The sequence below is a fragment of the Apus apus genome, chromosome 2 (genome assembly GCF_020740795.1).
Source record: "Apus apus isolate bApuApu2 chromosome 2, bApuApu2.pri.cur, whole genome shotgun sequence".
NCBI lineage: Eukaryota > Metazoa > Chordata > Aves > Apodiformes > Apodidae > Apus > Apus apus.
In genome coordinates this window covers 33,037,924-33,062,313 of record NC_067283.1, presented here as the reverse complement: position 1 = coordinate 33,062,313, position 24,390 = coordinate 33,037,924, and the positions used below count along the sequence as shown (strand labels likewise).

Genomic DNA, 24,390 nt, shown 5'->3' with positions numbered 1-24,390 from the left:
CATACATCGTTTGTACAGTTTTCCAGAAGTTGGAAGATGTACACAGTGTTGACACTGACAGCTGGACAAGCTGAAGTGCTGGAAGAAATTTACTATCATATTGGCTGGAAGCATTTACAGAATTATGCACTTCTAAATCAGGTATTAATAACCATGTGCAACTTTAGCAGACTTCTATAAAGTGTATTTAATTACTTGGTTTATGCCATTTAAAAAACAGTAATTCTCAAGAAGGAAATCAATACATTTGTTGTATTGACTTAAGCTTTCCCATTGTTATTCCCATCTTTGCTAACAATTTGGCATTCACAGTATGTACAGTCTGATGCCTAGTAAGATATATTGAAAATTAATCCCAGGTTTCCAACTTGCTAATTATAGTGCACAATTATTGTAGACTTCCCCCACCATCTCCCTACCTCAACATAGTAAAAAAAATGAAAATCTTTCTATGAAAGCTCCCCAAAATGCCAAAGATGTTATTAGCAAAGTGTTTCTCTAATCTATATATATGGCCTAACTTCAAAAATTGATATGCAGTCATGCAAATGATGGAATAAAGTCACTGGTAGAGGGCAGCTATCAATCTAGAGAGCTGTATAACCTATTCCCATTCACCACGGGAATCTATTACAATGCTGTCCTTGGTCTTTCCTGGGGAAAGTCTTCATCCTAGAAAGATTTCTGCAAGTAGGTACAGATGAGAAAAACAACTGCTCATATTTCTCATGACTCAATCTGGATTTACTCACCTTTATTACATGAAGAAAATCTGTAACTGAACTCAGTAAAGTCTCATTTAACCAGAAACCCTACCTTCATCAAATGTTTTGAGTTCTTCTAAATAATTGGATTTGGTCTATTTTTGACAAGACCACACAGAGTCCTTTTAAAGATGCTGTATGATCTCAGCTAGGAAAGTCAATTCTCAAAACACATCCCCATCTCTTAAAACAGACAAGAAAATGGGCATGACAAAAATCCATATTACACGATATGCTGTATATACAAATCTAAAGACTGCATCTCAGTTTTTCATATTACTCAGTTTAACAAGATTCAGTAAAACATGGAAGCAAAGCACCAATAGTCATCTTTCCCCAAGTCCTTGAAGAATGTGACAACATCTCCTACAAGTCTTCAGGTCTCTAAAGTTTCTTCATTTGCCCCACAAGTGTCTACAACACAAATTAAACAACTTGTCACTGGGAAAGCACGGACTTTGGAGTTGGCTATCCACTTGTCTGTTTCAGTATTATATTCAAGAATGTGCCCTAATCGACCAACACCCTGAAAACCAGCCAGGACATAGACTATAGATCCCACAGCAGCACACTTCACTGTTACACCTTTCCATGGCATTGGAGACACCATCTTCCATTCATTCATCTTGATATCGTAATATTCTACATTATCAAGGCCACCTACAAAGCAATGAGATAGATAACTGCTTATTACACTATACTGTACAGACTGAATTAGAGCATACAAATGCTTCAATAAACTCTGTGTTTATTTTCAAGGTTTAGATTAAAACATAAATCCTAGAATAAAACACCAAACACATGAAAAAATGCCTCAGGTTTTTAAACTAGTGGTTTACCCTTTTATAAATGCAAAAACAAAGAAGAGAAAAATGACACTGAAAGGGAGATGTGTTATAACAAATTTTACATTATATGCCTTCTAGAGATACCAACACATTACTTTGTGAACAGAAGAACTAAAACCAATTAAATTCTTATGGATTTTTGACTAGTGATTAAAAATTAGGAATCCACCTGCAACTTCCTTATAGTAATGGCTTTTTATTCTAAAGTCACAACTTTTCTTAAATTGGTTATTTACTGATAGAGGATGTCTCTTCATGAAGAATAATTGAAGTTAAAAGCCCAAATCCCTTTGGAAAGTGTCAAGTGAATAGAAAGTTACTACAGAAAAGTAGCTTTTTAAACTAAGGTTTGCCTCTTTAGGAAACAGGCCAGTAATAATGCTTTACAGTATCTACAAACATTCCATTATCCCTAATTTGCAATAGTTACATGAGTCACAGAGTTTTCACTTCTAGTCCTTAACTACTCTATCTGAAAGATTAAGAAACCTTTATATAACACTATGAAGTACAAACATTTAACCCCAGACATAACTCTCCCCAATTATATTACAATAAGAACAATTAAACAGTCAAGCTACAGAATATGAACAGCAAAATAGTAAGTTCACTTACTGGTTCAATAGCACACGCTTCTGAGCATTCAGCAAATACATTAACATTTTACAAACTGTAACTGGTAGTTTTGAAGATAAGTAGAGAGGCAGATCATAAAATGACCAGCCTATGACAGTAGGTCACATTTCAAAACTAGGGTAGTCAAAAGAATTCTCACTTGTTTGCCACGTTAGAATAGTTGACTAGCTTAAAGTCTTTAGACTGAAGTTCCCAAAATAATGGCTATACCTTTACCTTCCTGAGAAGAATGCTAAAATCTCTCAAAATACATAATGAAGAACCAAAATATATATATATATACATATATATATTTCTCAAATGACTAGTTTAGCTGTATTAACTACTGCAGAAGTGGGCTACAGTGTGGATGCATATCTGAATTTTACAGTACTGTCACTAGTAAAAGAGTTTGGAAAATAAGAGACAGTGAAGTAGGACGGTGAAAGGAATGCAGGCAACAATGATGTGACAGCAACAGGACATATTTTATGGCACTGCTCAAAGTTTTTCAGCCAAATAGAGTAGAATATTTTTGCATATATCTTTGCAAATATCTTGAACAGAGGTCCCCACTAAACTTCTTGTTACCAGCTAGAAAATTAAAAGAATTGAAGTACCTAAGCCATTTTGTCCACCCACAGCAAATATTTTGTCCTTTACAAACACCAGCCCATGATTCTTCCTGGCTTCAATCATTGGACAGAGCTCAGTCCACCTGAGGAAAAAGAAACAAACAAAAACCCCAGGAAATTCACTATTTAGTTCCTAGAAAATAAGTACTAAGTATGTAAATAAAACTTAGCATTAGGAAAATTAAATACAGAAGAAAGCTGCTTAAAAAAAATTGCCTTTTAAGTAAAACTACAAATAACTGATTTATTACTGCTTAACTTACGAAAATTCCTTACCACATACAATTCTTCCTATTTATCTATACTTCAGTTATTTACAGAGCGAGCAAAGCCGAAAGTCACCAAAAATAACCAGAATTTCTACCATACTTACGTTTCGGTGGCCGGATCATAAACTTCACAGGAATTTAGGACCCTTCCAGAAACATTGTTTCCTAAGCTTCCTCCACAAACGTAAATGAGACCATTTGCTTCTACCATTCCATGGCTGCATCGCTGAGTCAGCATGCTGGGCTTGGTGTGCCAGCTTTCTGTTCTTGTGTCGTAGCATTCAAATAAATACAGGGCTGAATTTCCTTTAAAAAAAGAGAAACCCACCAATGGGGCATTAATTTTAATTGTTGTCTTTCCAGAGAAGAGTCTAACAGTAACTATCAAGTTGGTGCTTTTCTTGTTAGTTGAAAAGGGAAAGCTGCTTTCCTACCTCCAAAAGCAGAACTAATCAACTTGAAACTTGGGAATTCTTTTGACTCTTTTATTCCAAAATATGCAAGTAAATTTATAAAATCGTTATTTGTATTTGAAAACAAAGATGATGAGGATTATTCTTTCTGGGGAGGGGCAGGGATGGCAGAGTAAACACTGAATAGAGATGTACATAAATCACTAAACCTGTTGTGATCATCTCATGCTACTCTCACTACTTGGAAAGGTATTTCCCTTTCGCAAGTGAAGATGAAAACAGCTTGGCAAACTTAGTAGAGATTCACATAAGCCTCTATTCTCTAAGCAATGTGACTTGCCCAACTCACAGAATCCTTTTTGCCATTGGAATTAGGTAGCTTGATTGTTATAACATACTCCTGAATTATTAGCAACCGTAAGATGGCTACCCCTCATTCATTTTGCTTTCTTCCTGGGGTCTGGCAGATACAGATTTTCTGGAAGTGCAAGGTCTGTGTACTCCTCCCTCAAGGGCCAATAAACCCATTACTGAAATCAAAAGCAATTTTTCTAATGAAGACAGACAGCAGGTTGAAGGCTTGTGCTCAGGTAACTAGCTGAACTGTAGCCAAAGCAGGGAAGGCTGGATACAACTTTTCAGAAGAGAACCAGAATCCTCTCCCCTTTTAATAAATATATTTATCTACAACAGTTAAAGGTGCCTTTTCTTTGTGGCTCTGTTTCCTTTCTCCTTTTAAAAATTAAGCACGTCACACTAGCAGCACTCACTACTAGCTGGCATTTGAACCCTGCTATGTTTCTAGACCCAAAATATAACAGTAAAATTCTACAAACCATGCATTTGGTTACCCCTACCACATAATTCTCAAAATAACTGTATAAAGTAGGATATATTTTTTCCTTGATGCAAATACAAATACTTGATGTAAGTCCTTATTACTCTGAAGCTGTAGAAGTGATCATCTATGGGAAATACAGCAGAACTGTTTTTAATGTATTTTTTTTAAAGAGGGAGAAGCCTCAGTTCTCAGTATGCTGTCAGTATAATGTTCAATACATTGCAAGAATTCAGTGTGTTTAGCTTTCAGACTGCTAGCTACTGCAAATAAAACAGTACTCCCATCCACTCAAAAAGGGGGAAAAAAGCCTTGTTTTCTCTAATAGGCTGGCACAGTCATTTGTTTCCTAAACTCTTCAACCCATGCAAAAAGCATACAATTTTTAGATTTCTTTACAGCTAAACACACTGCAGCACTTTCTCTGATTAATGGTTTTGCATAATTGCCTGCTCCAAATTAGAAAACACTAGATTCAGGATATACAGACATTTCCAAACAAGCAGAATTCACTGGATTCCGAAGAAAAAAAAAGTACAGGCAAAATAAACTCCATTGGTAATTTTTAGCTTTTATGATTGTCTTGAGTAAAATTTATAGAAAGCAGAGTGCAGCTGTGCAGTAATATGAGGGTAGATTTAAAAGAAAACTCCTAAATTTCCATTAGTTGTATTAACTAATTATACCGTATTTAAAAGTAAACTCTGTAATCAACGTTTGTGCCATGCTCCCTCATGAACTGACAAGTGGGAAACTAGGAAGACTCAGGAGATTTTGTAGTGTTCCCAGTTTCCCTGTGCAGCCTTCTTTAAGCCTATTTCAACTAAAAGGAGAGGTGCCGTTTCACGTTTATCACACTAGGTGGCAGCCAGGAAGTGTCTAATCTGCTGCTCCCTTAGACCTCCTCACCTATTTTAAGAGGTCAGATAACGGGAAGTTGTGACATTCAGGTAACGTCAAGTGACTTGTGAAAATGTTAAGCACCTCCGCAACAAGGCAGAGCACAAGGGGATCTATTAAGAAGTTTCTCCTAGGCTCTAGGGATTGGGGTTTTTGGGTCGTTTGGGGTTTTTTGTTGTTGTTTCCCCACTACGTCCTCAAAAAAAAACCCAAACAAACAACACAAAACCAACCCAAACAACAGAGCTCTATATTTTTACATACAGCTACATATGGCTATAGCATACCTAAATTCCAGCTTTGGGTTTGCTGATCGATGTACTGGATTTCGAAAAAATATTTTTAAAATGTTGCTACAACACATAGCCTAAGTCACCCACTAGGTTTCTCAGGCAGAGGAAAAAAGCCCCAAGTTCTTAACTTTTTTTACTCTGTGGAGTAGTAACATCTAAAGAAAGTAATATTTCTCCATTTGCTGAAGTAAACCAGCAGAGTAGCAAATTAACAAATTTCTGTCATTTGACAGAAAAATTGGGACAAATTCCTCTGCAGGGTCAGGTATAATCTTACTACCCAAAGCAGTAGTTGCAAAAGATTTTTTTTCACCATTTTTTTTCCCTTTAAAAAACCCTAATTAGGCCCAACATACACAAGGAATGCCCTTGTCAAAATGCAGTTATCTGGCCTAATGGCACAAATTTTAAACCATACTGAATGCTGCAGATTTATAGAAGTAATCTAAGAATGGAGTGGGATTCCTAAAATATAATTGCTTGTCCCTAGTTAACTCTTAGGAGTTACAGAGTACTTTATGCTCTAGTTGATGTAAATACTAATAATTTCAATCAGTGAAACCATATTAAAAACACCACAGAAATAGATTGTTGGATTGTGGGGAGGATTCAATCCTAAATATCAGAAAATAAACTCATTAAACTAACATGGCAACGTGCAGTTTCTTTTCAACAGTCATGCAAAAACCAGAAAAAATTCCAGGTATTTTGTTTGTACTTTTTTTTGTTTGTTTGTTTTAAAGATTTTTAGTGTCTTACCCACTTCTGAACCACCAGATGTATAAATTTTGCCCTCAGCAGCACAGGCTGCAAGGCTATCTCGAGGTGTTGGAGGTCCTAGCTTGGAATACCAGCTATCCTTCACCACATTGTAGCAGTCCATTCGCTTTATAGGGAAGAGCTGGGAACCACCCAAAATATAAACTACGTTGTCCCAGAAGACACAAGCTGCATCCCTGCGCTTTTCAAAGGGACATCGGATGTCTGTCCAGCTGTAATCCTGCATTACAAAGAACAAGTAATGTCTAATAGATTATAACACTTACCTGCACAGCGAGTGTTTTTCAAACAGAGCTTTTCATAGAGATTTAGATACGGTCAGTTTTAAAGTTCCTTTTCAAAACAAACATGAACACTGTTTATTGAAGAATATTCCTCAGGCGTACTCTTGAAAAATTCTCTTAGACACAGACATAGTTAGCTGCAATGAACCATGACATTATCAATTTCTATTTCCTCATTCCCTGTGTGCACCCAGTACAGCTTCCTGAAAAACATTTTTTTTTCCCCAACAAAATTGACCTCCTGTTGCTATCATGGCAGAAACAATGCATGTGATCAATAAAGTAGGATTTCATTTTCTTTTATAGGAATGGAAAAAGACATCTTACATATAACAACAGATTCTTTCAAAAATAAAATACAGAATGTACCAAAGGCAATGGAAAAAGGAGAAGATAATATCCAAATTGACAAGCAACTCAGTTAAAAAACTCCGATACATACTTTATTACCATGACAACTAAGTGATTATTTACAGAATTTACAAAACACAAACGATCTACAGCTATCCACAGTTGATAGCATGAGAAAGAATAATGCTCCATCACAAATACTGGCAGGCATGTTGCCTAAAAACTGATTTTGCATGGATTGGCAAAACCAGCAGGTATCAAATATGGGCAGCAATGCCACCCAAAGCCTTAAAAACACCAAACTCAGCAACTGATGGCAGACCAGGATAGCATACAGCACAAGAAACACTTTGAGTAATAGCATCTCACATATTCCATGAGCATAGCTTGTATCCTATACTGAACAGGAAAGTATGGAATCTTAACCGTTATCTGTGTCACCTCAGGATGGTCTAGCTAAATCTGCGGAATGACCTTCATTGTAATGGTTCACAAGAGACGTTACATCATTACATTTTCTTAGCAAGGACATACTTCAAACACCTTGGTCAATGAGGAAGAACAGCGACTCCTACATGGGGGTTCAAAGAAAGAGAGGCAGAGCATGTTACAGTCCAAAACATCTTACAATCTTTTCTTGTAGCATCCCCCATATCAAGAAGAGCTGGCAGGTGCATGTGGCCCTTTATGGTGACATACAGGTCCTCGGGCATCCTAGAAAGGAAAGCCATACTACAGCATGGCAAAATAAATAGCTGCATAAATCTTAAGAAAATGTCTTAGCGCATTGTGCAAGATCAACATATTTTCTAGCTCAAACTTCTGGCACTTTTGCAAAAAAAAATCCTGTTTTTCCTTTGCTGTTCTAAAGGGCTGTGATCTGACCCACTTTCGCTACCATTTCAGCCACACTTTTATTAAAGGAAAGCCACGGGTTCTCCCATCACCTGAGCATACTCAGCAGTATCCTCCTCTTTCAGCAGGAAGCATTTTAAGTAATTCTCTTGTAATTCTCTTCAGCATTAGTCTACACCATATAGAATTTACTTCAAATTATGCATTTTATGCATTTAAGAATTATGCAGAAAACTTGCTTTATGCTAAGGTCAAGATCCATGCAGCCCTGGGCAGTGACAAGCCTCATTTTTGGAGGGCTGAGTAAGGAAAGAAAGAACAAGATAGGTATATGGTGACACTTTCCCTGCTGATCTTGGTTTTCAACGAACTGTGATGCAGGACACCAGAGGCAGAAGCTGTATGTTTGTATTTTAATAGGTTTTGAAAACTTTTTTTTCTCTTTCATATACTTAAACATCTATTAAAACTATCTCAACTTCTAGGTTTGTGAAAAAGCATTTTTTTGAGGCTTTTCCCTCATTTTCAGTTAATAATGCCTCTTCCAAATTTGTCAGGGAAATCAGCAGGCATGCCTAATTTGGACATTCTCCCCACCAATAGCTTATTGAGTACATCTCTACCTCCTCATAAAAGGTACACTGGTTCCCTTAACCATCAAGAAATAGCAATGCCAGGCCATCTGTTACTTGCCATTGCTGGATTTTGCTCTGTTAAGAAGTTAAGACTTCCAGCCATTTCTGGTCACAAGAGACAGGAACTTCAAAAGAATAAGCATACTGTTGCTTTAAAATCCCACGATGTCATGCATATTTTTAAATTAAGAATTCATAAAACAACAAATATTTTATTCACAACTTGGGGGGGAAGCTTTTTTCAACATTCTGTGAAAAATTCAACAAGAAAATGCTTCCTGACACCATTAATAGCACACCTAAGATTTCTAATCCTGAAAACAAACATCTCTACTCTAAATAGTGCCAGATTGCTCCATATGTTTTATGCTCGTCTGCATCTGTCCCATTGCATCATTTTACTCTCTTGATGAAGTACATGCATCAATAAAAATACCAGTTACAGTGCAACAAAGACAACAAATACAGACTTAAGAGTAATACCGTTAACAATCTCAATAAATAACACACAATATCGAAACCATTCTTATGTAAAGAGCCCTTTATGACAACAAGGAAATCAAAGATCAACATTGTAGACTAATCTTGCATGCAAAGCAATCAGTCAAAAACTAAAAACTTTTGCTCTATTTTTGTAGTGTTAGAATTACTGAAATTTTTATCACTCAACTTATAAAATACTTTTAGGAGAAGCACAACCTTTGTTTTGAACTGTTTCTTTATCTGACGTAAGAATTCAATTCAATTATTGAACTAAAAAAGTGAAGGACTAGGTCACTACTCAATCAGTTCAACAGACAACAAACAAAATTTCCATTCTTTCCCAAGGTAGGTCCTAACCTTGCAGAAGTACATGCACAACCTTAATTCTCTGCTCTGTCCTACTTCTGTCATCTTTCAATGAGACTAATTAAAGTGAGTTAAATATGATAAGAGTTTTCACAGCATTGGAGCCTTACACCCCCCACTTACTTTGCATGCACACCATACTAATTCAACAGGGGTTCTGGATCCTTGATTTGTTGCACTTAGGAAACTACTGTCACAGTTAATTAAAGATCAAAGTCGCAAGCAAAACATCCAGAAAAGGACATTTAAATAGCTTAGAGTTGGAAAGGAAGTAAAAGCTATTCAACTAGACATGACAGGCTAGCTAAGAATACCCAAGAAAGAATATAAGCACTAGGAAAACATTCAAGGACGACATGCTTGTTAGAATCAAGATCTACAATTTCTCATTTTTTTCCTTCTTCCCTGCCTGTCCACCCAACTCACCTCTCCCCTCATTATTCCACATGCAAGGCCATAAAGCTTGATTAAGAGGCAGTTCTGGAAAATTTCTTCCAAACTCAATTCATTTTTGCTGTTGTACCTGGGCAAATCGTCCATGACAAAACATGATCTATTTTCTCTTACGCCTGATGGACTTTTTGTCCACAAAACAGATCTCTAATATTGTATTTTACATCTGGCTGAAGACCACCTAACTACGTACATACTTTCCCTTTTAGGTGTAACTTTTTGCCTGTCGCTCCCATTCAGCATGCACCAAGGTGCTGTATTTTTTTTAAACAAGATTAGGTTTTCATACAATACATGGATACAACTGGCAAGATTTACATTAGTTTATAAAGAACAATGAAGCAACAACCTCCACCTTCTGAATTCTGACCCCCATTAGCACTAGGCTCTTGCAGAATTTAACCTATCAGGTTGGTAAAGAGACCACATACATGCTATGCTGGTAACACCATTGTCAATTAATGACTGGGACAGTAAGTTTCAAAGCTAGTTTTCATCCTGCCTAAAATCAGCTTTGTTCCAACATAAGTGACTGGAGGTTAAGAGAAAGAAATGTTGATCTGATTTCCTTCTAATAAAAGAAAGGTCAGATCATATTGGGTAAACTACAACTTGTTAAAATGCCAAAACCAAGTAATTGAAAAGGATGAATGCCCTGATCAAAGGCTTCCCCAACTCAGACCTTCGAAAGGGAAGAATTGGCTGCTTTGTTCTCTATACCTCCTTGCCCGCAAGCTGGAGTACTGTTTTCTTACTTGGGTATGTGTACAAAGGAAAAAGGGGGCTATTATTTAGGAATTTGGAATTCCCACTAAAAAGACACTTAATAGTCTTTCAAAATAAGTCAGCATAGCTGGCAGGGTTTTATCCAGACTTGAGTGGTGCTCAAAGACGTTGGCTTCAATTTTATCTTACACAAGGGAATGTGAATGATGAGTTCAAAACACATGCCAAGGGCTCATTCATCCTGAATTAGATTTGACAGGGCTCACATTGACTATAAAGTTGACACAGATAACACACAAAAATGTTTGAAATGATAACAAGCATTTAATATGCTGCGTTAGAAAAACAACAGTTTCTGCAACAAAATATTACATGTACGTGATCTCATAACTTGGAGAGCCCTGATGTTTACTTAGCAGTTTTACTGTATTACTGCATGTGCTTGCCTGGTAACACAGAGTATGGATAGTCCTTTTGCATACAGCTAATGCTTCTAAACCATCTAGCCTGCATAGCTGAAACATACACCATACCTGTGGCTTGATTATATTTAGGAAATATGAAAACAGATTTCAAGCAGTGCTTGCTTGCTTTAAATTGGCCAACACTGAAGTTTTTTGTTGTAGAAACTCGCTCTTTTCCACTTACAGAATGTGTGGCTCCCAATTCTCCTTACAGGCTCTTAAGAACAAACAAAATTGTGAACCACTGGGATTTAGAAATGGTTGCACGCTTAAAATAAATGCACTGAGAAACCACTCTAAAACTGGGTTCTACACTAATGTACAAGCCAAAAGTTAACTTGTGCTAAAAATAAATCGAGTTATTCTCTGAACACATGCATGCATGCACATGCAATACAGACTTTCAGATATTCCTAACCGATTGCTTGATGTTTCTGTGACCTTTTATTTATTTCCAGTTGTGGGATGCACATACCAATCAACTCCCAACTCAGATGGATTTATCAGAGTTCCATATCTAATATTGCCAATGAACACACACTATTAAAAATTAAGTATTACATCTAGGTACACAGATTTGAAAATACCTAATTAACCATATCCTTCCAAACCGAAGAGGCAAGGAATACATCCTTCCTAATACTGTTTTGTGTATCATGAAATTGTGTCAGCAAATAAAATACGTAAGACTACAAACAGTGAATCTTAATGCATTCTGAGGTAACGATTACCTTTGGATTAAAGTATCTGCAGGACTGGGGCTGTGAGCCTCCAAACAAAGCAATGCGATAATCATGTTTTTTTCTTCTCGGCCTTGTACCTTCCACTAACTCTTCTCTGTCTTCTGGGGAAAGCAGATGGTATCGCATTCCACCTGGAAGGAAGGCAACAACTGTTGCAGATCCAGTGCAGCTCGTACACTGAAAAGGATGTTTCAGAGTCAGGGACAGAGGGAGAGGGAAGAGTGGAAAAAGGGGGAAACCAAGTTTCTACATTACACCTACACAGCTTTGATTTAAAAGGGAAGAACACATGACAGCACCTAAGGAGGGGAGCATACATCCAGATTTACACCCTATTTCAAATTGCCTGCTCTGTGTAAAAACAGGACATGGATATGGACTCATGTTATACATGAATTTATTGATTAGCTCATTTAGCCAATACTAACAAGCAACTAAGTATGTTGCATTGGAACAGGCAGAAGGAGGCAAACCCCAAAAAAGGGATCAGCAAAACTGGGAGCCTAAAGAGGACAATACTATTAAAAGAAAGGACCTGAATGCAATGAGGAGTCAAATCACACCTGCCTCCTCACCCTCCAATTTCTGATTAATAAGGAAGGCATCTCTATCTTACCATATTTCATGAAAACTCCTCACTATTGTTCTTTGCTTGATAATGCAAAATATTAGTTACTGCTGGTATAAGAATATAAACATTTTTTTAAACATTCCAAAGAATGCCAAAAATATTAACAACATTACAAACTCCTAAAACCAGGCAAACAACACCCCCAACTCCATGTCACACAAGAAATATGACTGATGTTGATGGTCAGAAAACACTTACCAACATACAGGTTAATCTGATTCTTGCTCATTGACTGAAGGAAAACAGTTGCATTCTATTTTTTAGATCTATACTAAAATGAAGCCAACTAGATAACCATAACCAAAATGAAAATATTGCCCTTCATAATATTTATCAACATCTTTGCTTTTGTTTCTGAAATGATAAAATTTCAGTTTCTAAAACAAACAAGGAGCCTGTTTCTCAGCTCATTTGCACGTTGAGAATGCGAATGCCTGTAGGCTCAACAGTTAGTATATATTAAAGATTAAAATAGTGCAACATATGCTTAACATTCTAATTAACCTAGGGAAGGTCTGTAATATTCCAGATTTTTACCAAATACTTCTTTTATTAAGTCACACATGAATATGAACAACACTGAAGTTGATAGCCTCTCCCAAAGGGACACTAAGACTTCCAATTACCCTAAAGACTCATTGACAAAATCTCCATTCCGTAACTCATCATGGAGTTCATGTCACTTGCTAGCAGAAAAGAAATGAAAGTCACACTGTTACATAAAATAGGTTTTATTTACATGATAATCTGCTAATCCAACTCAACTAACTGCAGCATCCTAGAAGGACCAAAGTCAGATGAATTCAATTTCAAAAGACAGTCAGAACATTTAAAGCAAACAATTCTCAAAAATTCCACAGCATTTTAAAAATTAAACAGAACGTTAAAGATTTCAATTAGAGGTCAACTTACTGATCACCATTTTAAGGCATTCTGGGTTATCCTGAATAAGCGGTTCAGCCTGAACTGTTTTACTTAAGAAGTTCTTTGATATAAGAGGAAATCTGACTTTAGCAAGAATATCAACCATGTACGGCTGGCGATTTGGCTCATCATACTTCAGCCATCTGACTGCTGCATCATAAACCTTAAAGAAGACAGAAGGGAAGAAAAGGATAAGTTTCCTCACCATGCAGTAATAAAAATAACAGAACGTTAATGCTCCAAATTGAATATTTTGCCTATTGGAGGTTAACTTATACTATACTAAGTTTAGTATTTGAGGATCCATCACCATCTTCCAAAAAAGCCAAACAAACCCAAAACAACAACCCACACAACAACCAAGCAAACAACAAAAGAGGCAATATAAAGACAATGCTTGGACATGAAAAAAAACAAATGCATAACCACAGAATAAAACCCAACTACTAAAAACGCACTACTTTGCTATTTGTTCTTTTTTTTTTTTGCCTCCAAGTGGGAAGCGTGAATCCACAATTCATGTGGGTAACCCCTCTATCATGTTAAGACTAATATGCTTTGAGTTTCATATTACAAACACACATAATACTTTACCAGAAATGTTGAAATAGCTTCTCTGTGAGATAGATTCCCAAGCTGACAAGCTGCTTTTGCTACCAAATCATAGTGTTGGGTATCAAAATATACTGCTATTGCTGTGTCTTGTGGAACCATTTAAGTGAAACTTTTTAGCTGCAGACTGCTGTGAAATGACCATTCATAGACACTCCTCTGCCTCCTCTTCACAGGAAAAGATAATGGGTTTCTTAGGGGGCAGACTGTCCTCTGGGTCAGGAAGCAATGAAACCAAAATCCAGTATTTCCTATGTACTAAGATACTTCCATGCTGCTCTCAGACATAGTAAGCTTATCTATCTACTTTGCTGTCACTTCAGAGTAAGCACTAAGTTACAGGGGATAGCACAGCTACTCCTATAGCTGTAACTGATCACAACAATTAGTGGTAAGTGACTGACAGATAATGTGGAAAGACATTTAATAGAAGAATTAAGAGTTATTCAGAAGGACTGCTAAACCACCCCACCTATAATTCTGCAAAGTGACCAGGGAGCAAGGGAGAGTGAGGAAATAAAAAAAATGTTTAAGGCTCAATTCCATCAGCTAAGGAAATTCAACAGAATGACTGCAACAAGAACCTGTATCCCTTCATCAACAGAAACATTACTTGCATACAGGAAAAATAGGCTAGCTAGCTACCTTCCTTTTTTAACCTAATACAAAATACAAATACAAAAAACACCAATACAAAAGTTATATTCTAACATCATCTTTCTAGAAGTACTCCTGAGAAGATTCATTTAGTATCACTAGCAAACTTCTGCAGTTTCATACTGCACACTGCCACTTTCCTAAGGGAATTTTAATGATGCCATGCTGCCTACATAAAATTTCTAACACTGCTGCCAAGTTAAAGCATGTCATCCTACCTTACCAACAAAACCTCAAGAATGTAATTTGGCTGCAAGTTAAACACCACTCCCAGACACTTAAAAAAAAAAAATCCACTTTGAGAATGTTACCCTATGACCTTAACTTTACTCAATACATAGCAAGAATGTTGAACTGTGATAACCCATTTATACTTATAACTAACCACCTACTGTATTCTAGTTACCTGATATTATCCCGTTCTTAGTAATTTTTATTTTCATTTAAGCCTTTCACTGCTAGAGATACGTAGAAGAAAATGCATTAATTCTATGAAATTTCAAAGTCAGGAAAACATTAATTTCTATCTAACTGGATACACATGCCATCTTGACTATCTGATTCCTTTGTTGCACTTCAAAAGGTATGAATCAACTCATGATGACATACCCAGGTGAACTTCAATTACCTAGCTCGAGCCCCAGAACAGCACAGCTAGAAAGGTAAGATTTCTTTTATCAAGTGAAATTCAGTAGTCTTAGCTGGTATGAAACAGGGATCTCACCTGGTCTTCTGCCCGCACTGTCAACGTGTCTTGGTTCAAAAGATGTGTCACGCGCTTAACATCAAGCTGGAGAAACTCATCTGTCTTGTAAACTTCAGTGAAATGCTGATGAATAAAGTCATCTGCAGTGGCTTTCAGTTCTGGACAGTCTAGGCATTCTGCTAACACACTTATACCTATTAGAATAAAAGCACTGTAATTTCAGTAATACTTGCAACCCCAGCTTAACATTTATTACCATGCTTTTTTTTCTTTAAAACACATGCTGTCATAACTCATCTGCAACTCAAGACAAACTATGATAAGCAGAAGCTGTTGATCCCTCTCCCTACCAAACTAATGGGAGAGTCAGACCTGCAGCACTTGCTGTATTCACTGTCTCTCCAACACTATTTCCTCACCATTTCTTTCCCCATTAAGAAGCAGATAACAGCACTGTAACCAGGTCTGAGCCAATAACGAAATCTAACCAGAACTTGAGAAACTGGATCCAAGTTTTATGACCTCCCCTGAGCTGCTCATGCAGCAGTCACCAACCAACCAACCCAAATTCCCTTCAAGAGTCACAGTGAACTGGGACTTTTCTATACAGGTAACACAGTTGGCTGCAGATGAGCACAAGAAAGTCAAGTTGATGCTGCTGCAAGGGCAGAAAGTTGGCAAAAAGGTACAAATAGCAACTGGTACTGAGAAGCACCATTTCCAACCTTCCCATGAGAAACCAGATAAGCACAGTTTCTCAGCAGCAAGTTTTGCTCATCATTCTAAGTCTTCCTCCTGTGAAGAAGATGGCAAGTGGTATAGAAGCAACTCATCAACCCATGGGCTGCAACTAGCCTGAGCTGCTTTAAGGAGTAAAATGCTAACTAGAAAGATAAAAATCTGAGTGCACGGCCGCTTGAAAAAATTTCAAGAGATTCTAAATAAGACATGGTTTCTTCCAAATACACTTCTCAAATGAACTGTGGACCTCCCCATCAGTCTGCACAGAACACATTTCAACATGCCTTGAGGTAAAACCTATTTAATCTTTATCTCCATTTTTGCTGTAAACTAGCAAAAAAGTATGCAAGTGTTAGAGATCATAATTAATTTTCTAGTTAACAACACAGAGAAGGGAATATGCCTCAAAGTATAAGTGACATTTTCCCTATGAAGTAATGTCTTTATTCCAGCAGTTGTTTCAGAGCCACAGATACACTGCATCAAAGTGTCAGCTGTAATTGACATACTCTGCAAAACATTTCTATTGGTATAAACATCTATACCATGACTGAGATGTTACTAGGAGAATTGTCATGACAAAGCTGTCATGACAAATGACAATAAGTTTATCTTTAATCTCCGATTAAATAAAGTGCACTACATCTTATGAATGAAAACTCATTTAGTTCTACTTGTTTACTGTTTCTGTAACACTGAGTTTACATTAGGGCTCCAGAACATACGAAATATCAAACCTGCCCAGAGGATATTAATGGATTTCAGTCAAAATAAAGAGCAACTAAAACCAAAAGTAACCTATAACTATTTTGTTCATACTTTTACAAGATATGCTAGTTTTGCAGAAATTACAACTCTCTCTGTCTCCAAGCACAGTAACAACTAACTGAAATCCCCACCTTACTGAACAGCTGAAGTACTCTAACAAATAAGAGCCCCCAGGGTGTTGTCAAGCTCAGATGATTTAGCACCCTTAGAGGCCCCTGATAACAGCAAGACAACTGCCAAGTGGTTTTGTCTATGGCAAAGGACAACAACTCAAATACAGAGCAAAAGAATTTTTACATGCTTGGATTTAGCCAAATACTACTCTCTTTTAGACAACAGTATCTTTTTCAGAAACAGCAAAATAATAATAATAATAAAAAAGCAATTTTAAGTCTGCATTTCTCTTACCAAGACAATTGGAAGCATCAACTTGTTCCTTTAAAAAATCCACACACATTTTTTTCACAGGTTCAATTTGATACTGGTTTGCTGCATCTAGTAACGACTGGACATTATTGCTGTTCACTGAGATTCTGCAAAACAGAAGGTGTAAAATTAGCATCATTAAAATTACCCACCTTGTTTTAGTAAAAAAACCCCACAATTTACACCAATTTGTGTAAACATCAGAATTATTTCCCTGCTGTTTGCCCAATAATCTTTCACACACAGCCTAAAAACAATACCTCCCTCAATGATCTTTCCAAACTGCTTTCATTTTCTCTACAGAGGAAGGGCAAAGAGTAAGCAGACCTGGATTCTGAAGAACAAGCCTTTAACAGAAGTGCCGTGCAGTACCGCACCATTGCTTTGACTGGCGTCATTGGCCACTTTCATAAAACAGAAAATGAACAGAACCTTTTTCCTGACAGTCTCCTATTCCCAAACAGGCATCAGCAAAGTCTGTCTAAACTCACTGTCAAAGCTGCTTTGGCTGATTTGCCCCAAGCGCACAAGCAGAACAGCCAGCTTGGCAGTGCTTCAACAGAAGGTCACAGAGCCCACAGACACCAGCTTGGGCTCCAGGGGAGGCAACCATATGGCTGGGGTGCTGACACTGTCTCTCACCACTGATGGGGTATACAAGATTCCTCTCAAGAGAGGAAAGCCTTCCTAAGGAGAGTTAATCCCATTAATACAAAGATGAAAGGCCTGCCATCCATCCACCTTGAGAGCTAATTAAGCAGTACTGTTTGCAATCCTAGTCATCTACACATGCAGCCTGTAAAAAAACACACCAAAACAAGCACATGGACAACCTGAGACAGGAGGGAAATGCTGTTCAAAGAACAGTTATTCACCCTGCCTGTCCTGAGATTAAGATGTAACTCCTGGAAATGGTTCTGTGCTACCATGGCCATACAGAGAAATCCTGCTGGTATCAGTAACAGCCTGAATTTCAGAACAATGGAAATATCATTTGACTCCAACAGTGAAGTCAAAAGCTTGAAGTGCTTCAAATTACTTTCTGGAGACAACTACCACTCTTTAGTCTGCAGGGCTTCCTAGCAGCTAAATAAAAAGGAAAAGATGATATAGAAGGCGTAGTCACATCAGGCTCTAAACAAAGTAGCGAATTGCAATGGTAACAAAACCGATTAAACACAAAAGCATTAAGATTTTATCATTTATAACTGGCAGGTTTCCTGGAAAAAGCATCAGCTTTAAATAACAAAACTACCTTGCCGTATAAGCAAACTCCACAAGCTGTTCAATAATGTCAGGTTCTGCATCTTTTAGCTCCACTTCAAAGGATTTTGATTCAAGCATATTTGCTGCAAAAAGATCAAAAGACAAACAACGTCAATAAGCCACTACAGTTATTGTACATCTTGCAAAGAGTAGAAAATAAAGTGATTATATCAAGTGGGAACTTTCTAAAAGCTGCATGCAGCTGATTACAGTTTTCCCAGGATTATTAACGCAAATCAGGAAAGATAGGACGCAGTGGGACAAACAAGATAGCCAGTGTGTGCACATGCTTTTCTTATGTAAACTATTATAAACTGCATTAAACAGAAAAGGTCACAGATGCTGTTGACTGGAGTGCAGACTGTCAAGTTAGCATTACCAAAACCAGGAAGCCCATGCTGCACTGTCAAAAGCTATTTCCACACTCAAGCTGGTAACAATAGAGACAGCTCAGAACTCCCCACATCCAGACACAGCACTATGTTTGCCCACAGACAGTTACAAGCTGACCATTAGAAGGCATGGTTATTTCACTTCTACTTGACTTTGATGTGTTTTATAGCACTGTAATTTTACAACTCATGGGTAAAGCATAAGAAAAGATAGATACTACATAGTTGAATCTGTAAATAGAGTAAAAATGCAAGAACATTTATGCTTCTGAAAGCCCTTTTTATATATGCCTAATGGTGGAAAGCAATGGGGCAGACAAATTCCGTCGTAAGAGCAAAAACTCCCAATTTTCAGGTTAAGGGAGGGAGACTGACTCTAATACAGTTTATGGGCCCCAACTTGTAAGAGAGCTACATATGATGTAGCACTAGACTTGAGCAAAAATAGGATTAAAAGGCAACTGAAGGGAACGGTGAACAGAGATGAGTGGAAGGAAGACACAAAATGAGTTATCCCCGAAATTAATCACTTTCATAAAGAAAACAGCTTAAGTCTAACAGGATATCATCACAAAAGCTTAGAATCCATCAATTTTGAAAAGACTTACTAGTAAACATCAAGTTAAAAAAATGACTGGCAGATGCAAGCACAACACGGTGAGCTGGGATCTTTCTTTCTTGAACCATAAGAATGACATCACACAGAGTTTTCTAAATCAAAGGAAAAAAAACAAAAACCCACAAAGATGAGCATTTTTTGAAAAATTTCTCAACAATGTTTCTTTAAAAACAGCTTATTCATTATTCATTGTTCTTCTTAATCCACACAATTCAAGAGTATTATGTAATAAAAATACTTTCTGAAAGTCAAAGTTAAGCTCAGTAACCTAGAGAACTAACAAAGTTCAGTTTACTCTTAACATATGAAATTTGATTAAAGTTTTGCCCTTGGCATTTACATCAGCCCCCAATAGTGTAGGCTCTGCAGCATCTAGCAGGGGCTGCATTTACATGACACCCTTTTCATCCATCAGTGGCTCTCTCCTCCACTCAGCCGTTTTCCAAAAACCCTCACAGGAACCTCGTATCCGAAGACTGCCATCATATTGCCTGTTGGAATATAATGAAAGTTTGGCAAGAAGGATTGTAAACATGCTCATGAGATCTGCACCTGGGGTGTCCAGAAAGACATATATCATACTACTAATTGTTGTTTAGCCTTGTGTGTTTGACAAGTGGGACATCTGCCTTTAGATAACAGGCCTGCAGTAAGACTCAGAGGCACCCTATCAAACATCCTTGAGATTCCTCCCCTGCTGCAAGGAAGACCAAAGCACAGTAGAAAACTATGCCTGCAAAAAATCCTCATACAGGTGACAGCAGCAGGTTCAAAATCTCACTCTCTCAAGCAAGGACCGAGCCTGCATTCCTACTTGTGTGCCTCTGCCCTGGGGGCTGTTTCAGGGATCCCCAAATTCATGAGGCAGTGGGTATAAATTTGCCCTTTGCATTTCATCTGTGGTTTTATGGTTGTTCCCGTGTCCTGCCTGCGTCAGCTCACACATTGTGCAACTGGAATGAAAAGTGATAAACAAGTTCAAAGCATTCAGTGGAGCATTTTTCAGGTAATGTATCCCAAAAATACCAATTCTATGGAACAGTTTGACTGGTAACACCTGATAAGCAACTAACTAATTTGCAGACAAAAAAATAATTTTTCATTTGTTTGCTATTTATATGTAAACAGTCAGTTTCTTCCCTACATGTGAAGTGTCATACAGCAGAAGAAAATAAAGTGACAGAACTTATAAAAGCTGTCAGGAGACCCGAGATGAGAGCAAGAGACTGGGGTATAAGCACGTAATTTGAATAGATTCTCAAATGGTATCCTAAGAACATATTGACCGAAATAAATGCACACCATACTACAGTCAACTATAACATCCTCTTTATTGAGAAAAACTGACCAACACTGCTTCCTAAAAACAGGTATTAATATCCAGCTACTACCATAACTTAAAGGAAGTACTTGCAGAAACACCTACCCACACCCATCCCAATACTAACCCCAGAAAAGAGCACTTCTACTGTGGGAAGCACATACTTGTTTCAAACAGTGTGAGAATGTTTCCCACATACGGACAGTATTATCTAGGGCACGCCTAAGAAGGCTGATAATCCATACATGCAGCTCCTTCAAATAAACTTGTTTTAGTTTATTGTTTTAATTAAAAGATGGAGACTGACATAAAGCTTCCTTAGAAGATCTGTAGTTTTAAACCACTTAGGATTGAAACAACAAAGAGGGAGACCATTTGATAGAAGTTTCAGAGGAAATTCTTTAAAACTGAAATTCCTAGCACAACTGGTTCAAAAAAAGCATCAGGAACTAGCAGTACAAGATACCACAAAATTTTGTGGCCAAGTTTTGCTAAGAGTCGCAACTGTTGCTTGAACTCCAGACTGTACAACTAAGATACATTTAGTGCCTCAGCTCAGCATCTGAAGCACCTTGGATATTTTAAGGCCTCTCTGGGTGCCTGAAGAAATGCTGATCAACCAAACCAGATCATTTTAATTTCTTTCCTGGGATGTTTCTGGGTGTTTCTGCTCCATTTCAGCTAATGCTCTTCTGAGGATTTCTGCACTTCTTTCCAGAAGGCCCCTTGGTGTTACTGAGTCACCTCAATGAGGCAACAGATGACTGAGGTTACATCAACCAAAGGACACACCTGAGCATGAACTTGCATTAGGCATCTTCCACTGAACAGGTTCAGCAACACCTTGCAACTCTGTCCCAGCTTCATTCTCAATTACTTCACTCAGCTGATCTGCACTCAGCTGCAAGGTTGCAAGAAAGAATTTATGCACATGCTGCCAAAGAGCTCTACAATCCACCAAGATGTAGACTTTCTCACCTTGAAGATGAGCAAGAAGTCCTCCATGCATTAAACATACCTGCCCCCAACATCTTACCAATACTAAGTGCAGGCATGTCCATAGTTTAGTCTAAACTCTCATACTCATGAAGACTGCCTCTAGATCCCAGCTCACACAAAAACCAGCCTCTTTAAAATTAGATGTACTTTCCAACTGGCTCATTTTCCTACCTCTCCCTGCTCCCCCCATAACAGTTAACCTCCTCTTACAAACAACTCCTAAAAGAATTAGGAGTGTCATGAAGTATGCAAGGATTTCCGGAGCAGTCAGCACTGGGTGGGATATGCAAAGCCACCACCTGAGGTCAGATTACAAGTTTCCAGGAACCTCTGACAGCAGTCAAAATTCGGAGTTGCACCTCCCAGGGCATAACAGATTTTGAAATTTGAATTGGAAGTACACACAGATTTCACAGCACTTAATCCTGATCCTCTCTCTCCCTGTTTGGAGTAACTCATAGCTAGATAAAGCTGGCACTCTGCTCTACTGAAAGATGAGCTACTTACAAGGAACATGGTGCCACATATCAGAGTAGTGACACTGTAAAGCACTGTGATTTCCCTGTGCTAGTGACTGTACATGTATCTAAAAGTGGGCAGTATTTCCTCTATCTGCTTATAAAGCATAGCAGCATCTGAAATCCCCTTGTCAAGGGTAACAGAGGTATGAGCTAACCAGTGGTAAGCTGAGTTACGAACTGAGCTTCAGCTAGGAGTATGTTTAGCCATTAAGAACAGAAACAAAATCTGCATCAAAAAGGTTGACTGGGGGCTTTAAGTCTCAACTCCTCTACTGAAAATGACTGAAACCAATTTATTTGTCGTACATAGGAGCTTAGTTTCATGAAATGGTTTATGCAAACAACACGTATCAGTGAAAAGAACAGGGCTGAAGTGCTGGAGACCAACAGAATCAACAATGTGATAGGACTTGCTAGGCCAGGACCCAGACTGCTGATAAACACATCATTACAAGCTGAACCAGACCCTTGGCAAGACTCATACTGGGTGACAAGCAGCTAAACCCTAGAAAACACAACACATAACCGCGCCAAGTACGAAGCCCCCAAACTGTTCTCAAACAGGTGGCTTCAAAATTAGCTTTAATTCTGGCTCCACATTCGACATCATTGTTTGTAAACCAACCATAGTACCACAATCAAGCCAGCTCCTCCTCCAAGAAAGATTTCTTCATGTGTAAGGAGTTACAAAGATCATCCTTCTGCTCTTGCACCAGAAGTCTGAGCTTTTTTTTTTTTTAAAAAAAAAAAGCATTTCTTTCAGTTTGGAAAGCTCAACTAAAATCCACTTGTATAGTTATTATTTGTTTACCACTCCTATTCTATTAGTAAACAGAAGACTCACTTTAATAATCATTAGACTATTGATCTAGGAATCTCATGTGCCAAGAAGGTCAGAATTTGTAAAGATGTGGCCTCCAGACCCCTATACTGCCACCGGCTTCTTGGCGAGATAGCCACACGCATTCAGCAGGAAGCACAAGAAACACCACCTGTGAAACCAAACCATGCTTCCAGTCATCCCCCTCTTCCCACTGCAGCTCCACCACACCGACACTGCTCACGGGTACCCGGTTAACTGGCTCAGAGTTCCTGATTTAAGTTCAGCATCACCATCTTTCTCCTCCTCCGAGGCTTTGAAAAGGGCTGGGGAAGCTCAGCAGCCGGTCGCAGCTCAACTCCCCTCCCAGCTGCAGCACAGAGCTACCACACAGAAGAAGCTACCAGCCGAGGAAGCAGATCCACCAGGTCTTCTGCCTTCGGCACCGACAGCAACGCCGTTCCAAGGGAAGACTCGCGACAGCAGCAGCCTGGCTGCGGGCAGCGCTCCGGGGGCACTTCTGCCGTGCCCGGCGCCCCGCGGAGGGGCCCGGCCGCTCCGGACGTGCGTCCTCCCGAGCCTCCCACGCAGACGCACTCGAGGGACGGGAAAGCCACGCAGACCCTCCCCGGGCCGGGGCTCGGGCTGCGGGCCGGGGCTCGGGCTGCGGGCCGCCGCCCGCCCATTCGACTCCTCGAAAGCCTCTCGCTGGGCGGCGGAGCCCGGCGACCAGCGGCCACCCCGGGCCCCCCCGCCCCGGGCCCCCGCGACGGGCCGGAGGCAGCCACCGCCGCCACCCCGTACCTGCTTGCGCATGGTGTTCATCACCCCCATGAAGCTCGCCAGCAGCTTCGCCTCCTCGCGGGCGGCGAGCTTCTTCTCGGTCTTCTTCTTGCTGCTCTTCTCGGCCCCGGGGGCAGCCATGCTCCCCCGCCCTCACCGCCGCGGGCACGGCCGGCGGGGCACATGCGCGGCGGGGCCGCCCGCTGCTCCCGACCGGGCCCGGCCGCTGCTCCCGACCGGGCGGGCGGGGCCGGCTCCGCCCCAGCTGCCGCCGACCCCGGGGCGCCGCGGGAGCGCGCGTCGCGCGAGGGGCGGAGCCAGGCGCGCTGACGCCATCGGCCGGCGCGCGGCGCCCAGGCGGGAGGAACAAAGACGGGCGGGGCTTGGGCGCGCGCGCGCGCGGGGGCGTGGCGGTGCGGGGTTGCGGGGGGGAGGGGGGCTGTGCGGGGGGGGGGAGCCTGGTGTTGTTAGTGAAAGGAAGGAGCCGTG

The 24,390-nt window shown here is 39.4% G+C and overlaps 1 protein-coding gene across 1 annotated transcript; it reads right to left on the bottom strand.

The window, feature by feature from the left end:
- Positions 1-162: 162 nt before the first annotated feature.
- KLHL7 (kelch like family member 7) lies at positions 163-24,180 on the bottom strand. Its single transcript, XM_051609514.1, has 11 exons — positions 23,923-24,180; positions 19,447-19,549; positions 18,436-18,529; positions 17,163-17,287; positions 15,264-15,439; positions 13,259-13,433; positions 11,704-11,846; positions 6,335-6,575; positions 3,236-3,437; positions 2,848-2,945; positions 163-1,424 (listed from the first exon to the last, which is right to left on the bottom strand). Exons 1-11 carry the CDS (start codon positions 24,040-24,042, stop codon positions 1,141-1,143), a joined length of 1,761 nt encoding a protein of 586 aa, XP_051465474.1. The 5' UTR covers positions 24,043-24,180; the 3' UTR covers positions 163-1,140.
- Positions 24,181-24,390: the final 210 nt, after the last annotated feature.

Bases quoted from the DNA above. Each gene is read 5' to 3' on its own strand.
- KLHL7 (XM_051609514.1), bottom strand. From the start codon at position 24,042: ATGGCTGCCCCCGGGGCCGAGAAGAGCAGCAAGAAGAAGACCGAGAAG. The intron at 15,440-17,162 runs GTAAGAGAAATG...TTATTCTAATAG, and splicing joins TGATGCTTCCAATTGTCTTG to GTATAAGTGTGTTAGCAGAA. The intron at 6,576-11,703 runs GTAATCGTTACC...TTTGTAATGCAG, and splicing joins GCAGATACTTTAATCCAAAG to GATTACAGCTGGACAGACAT.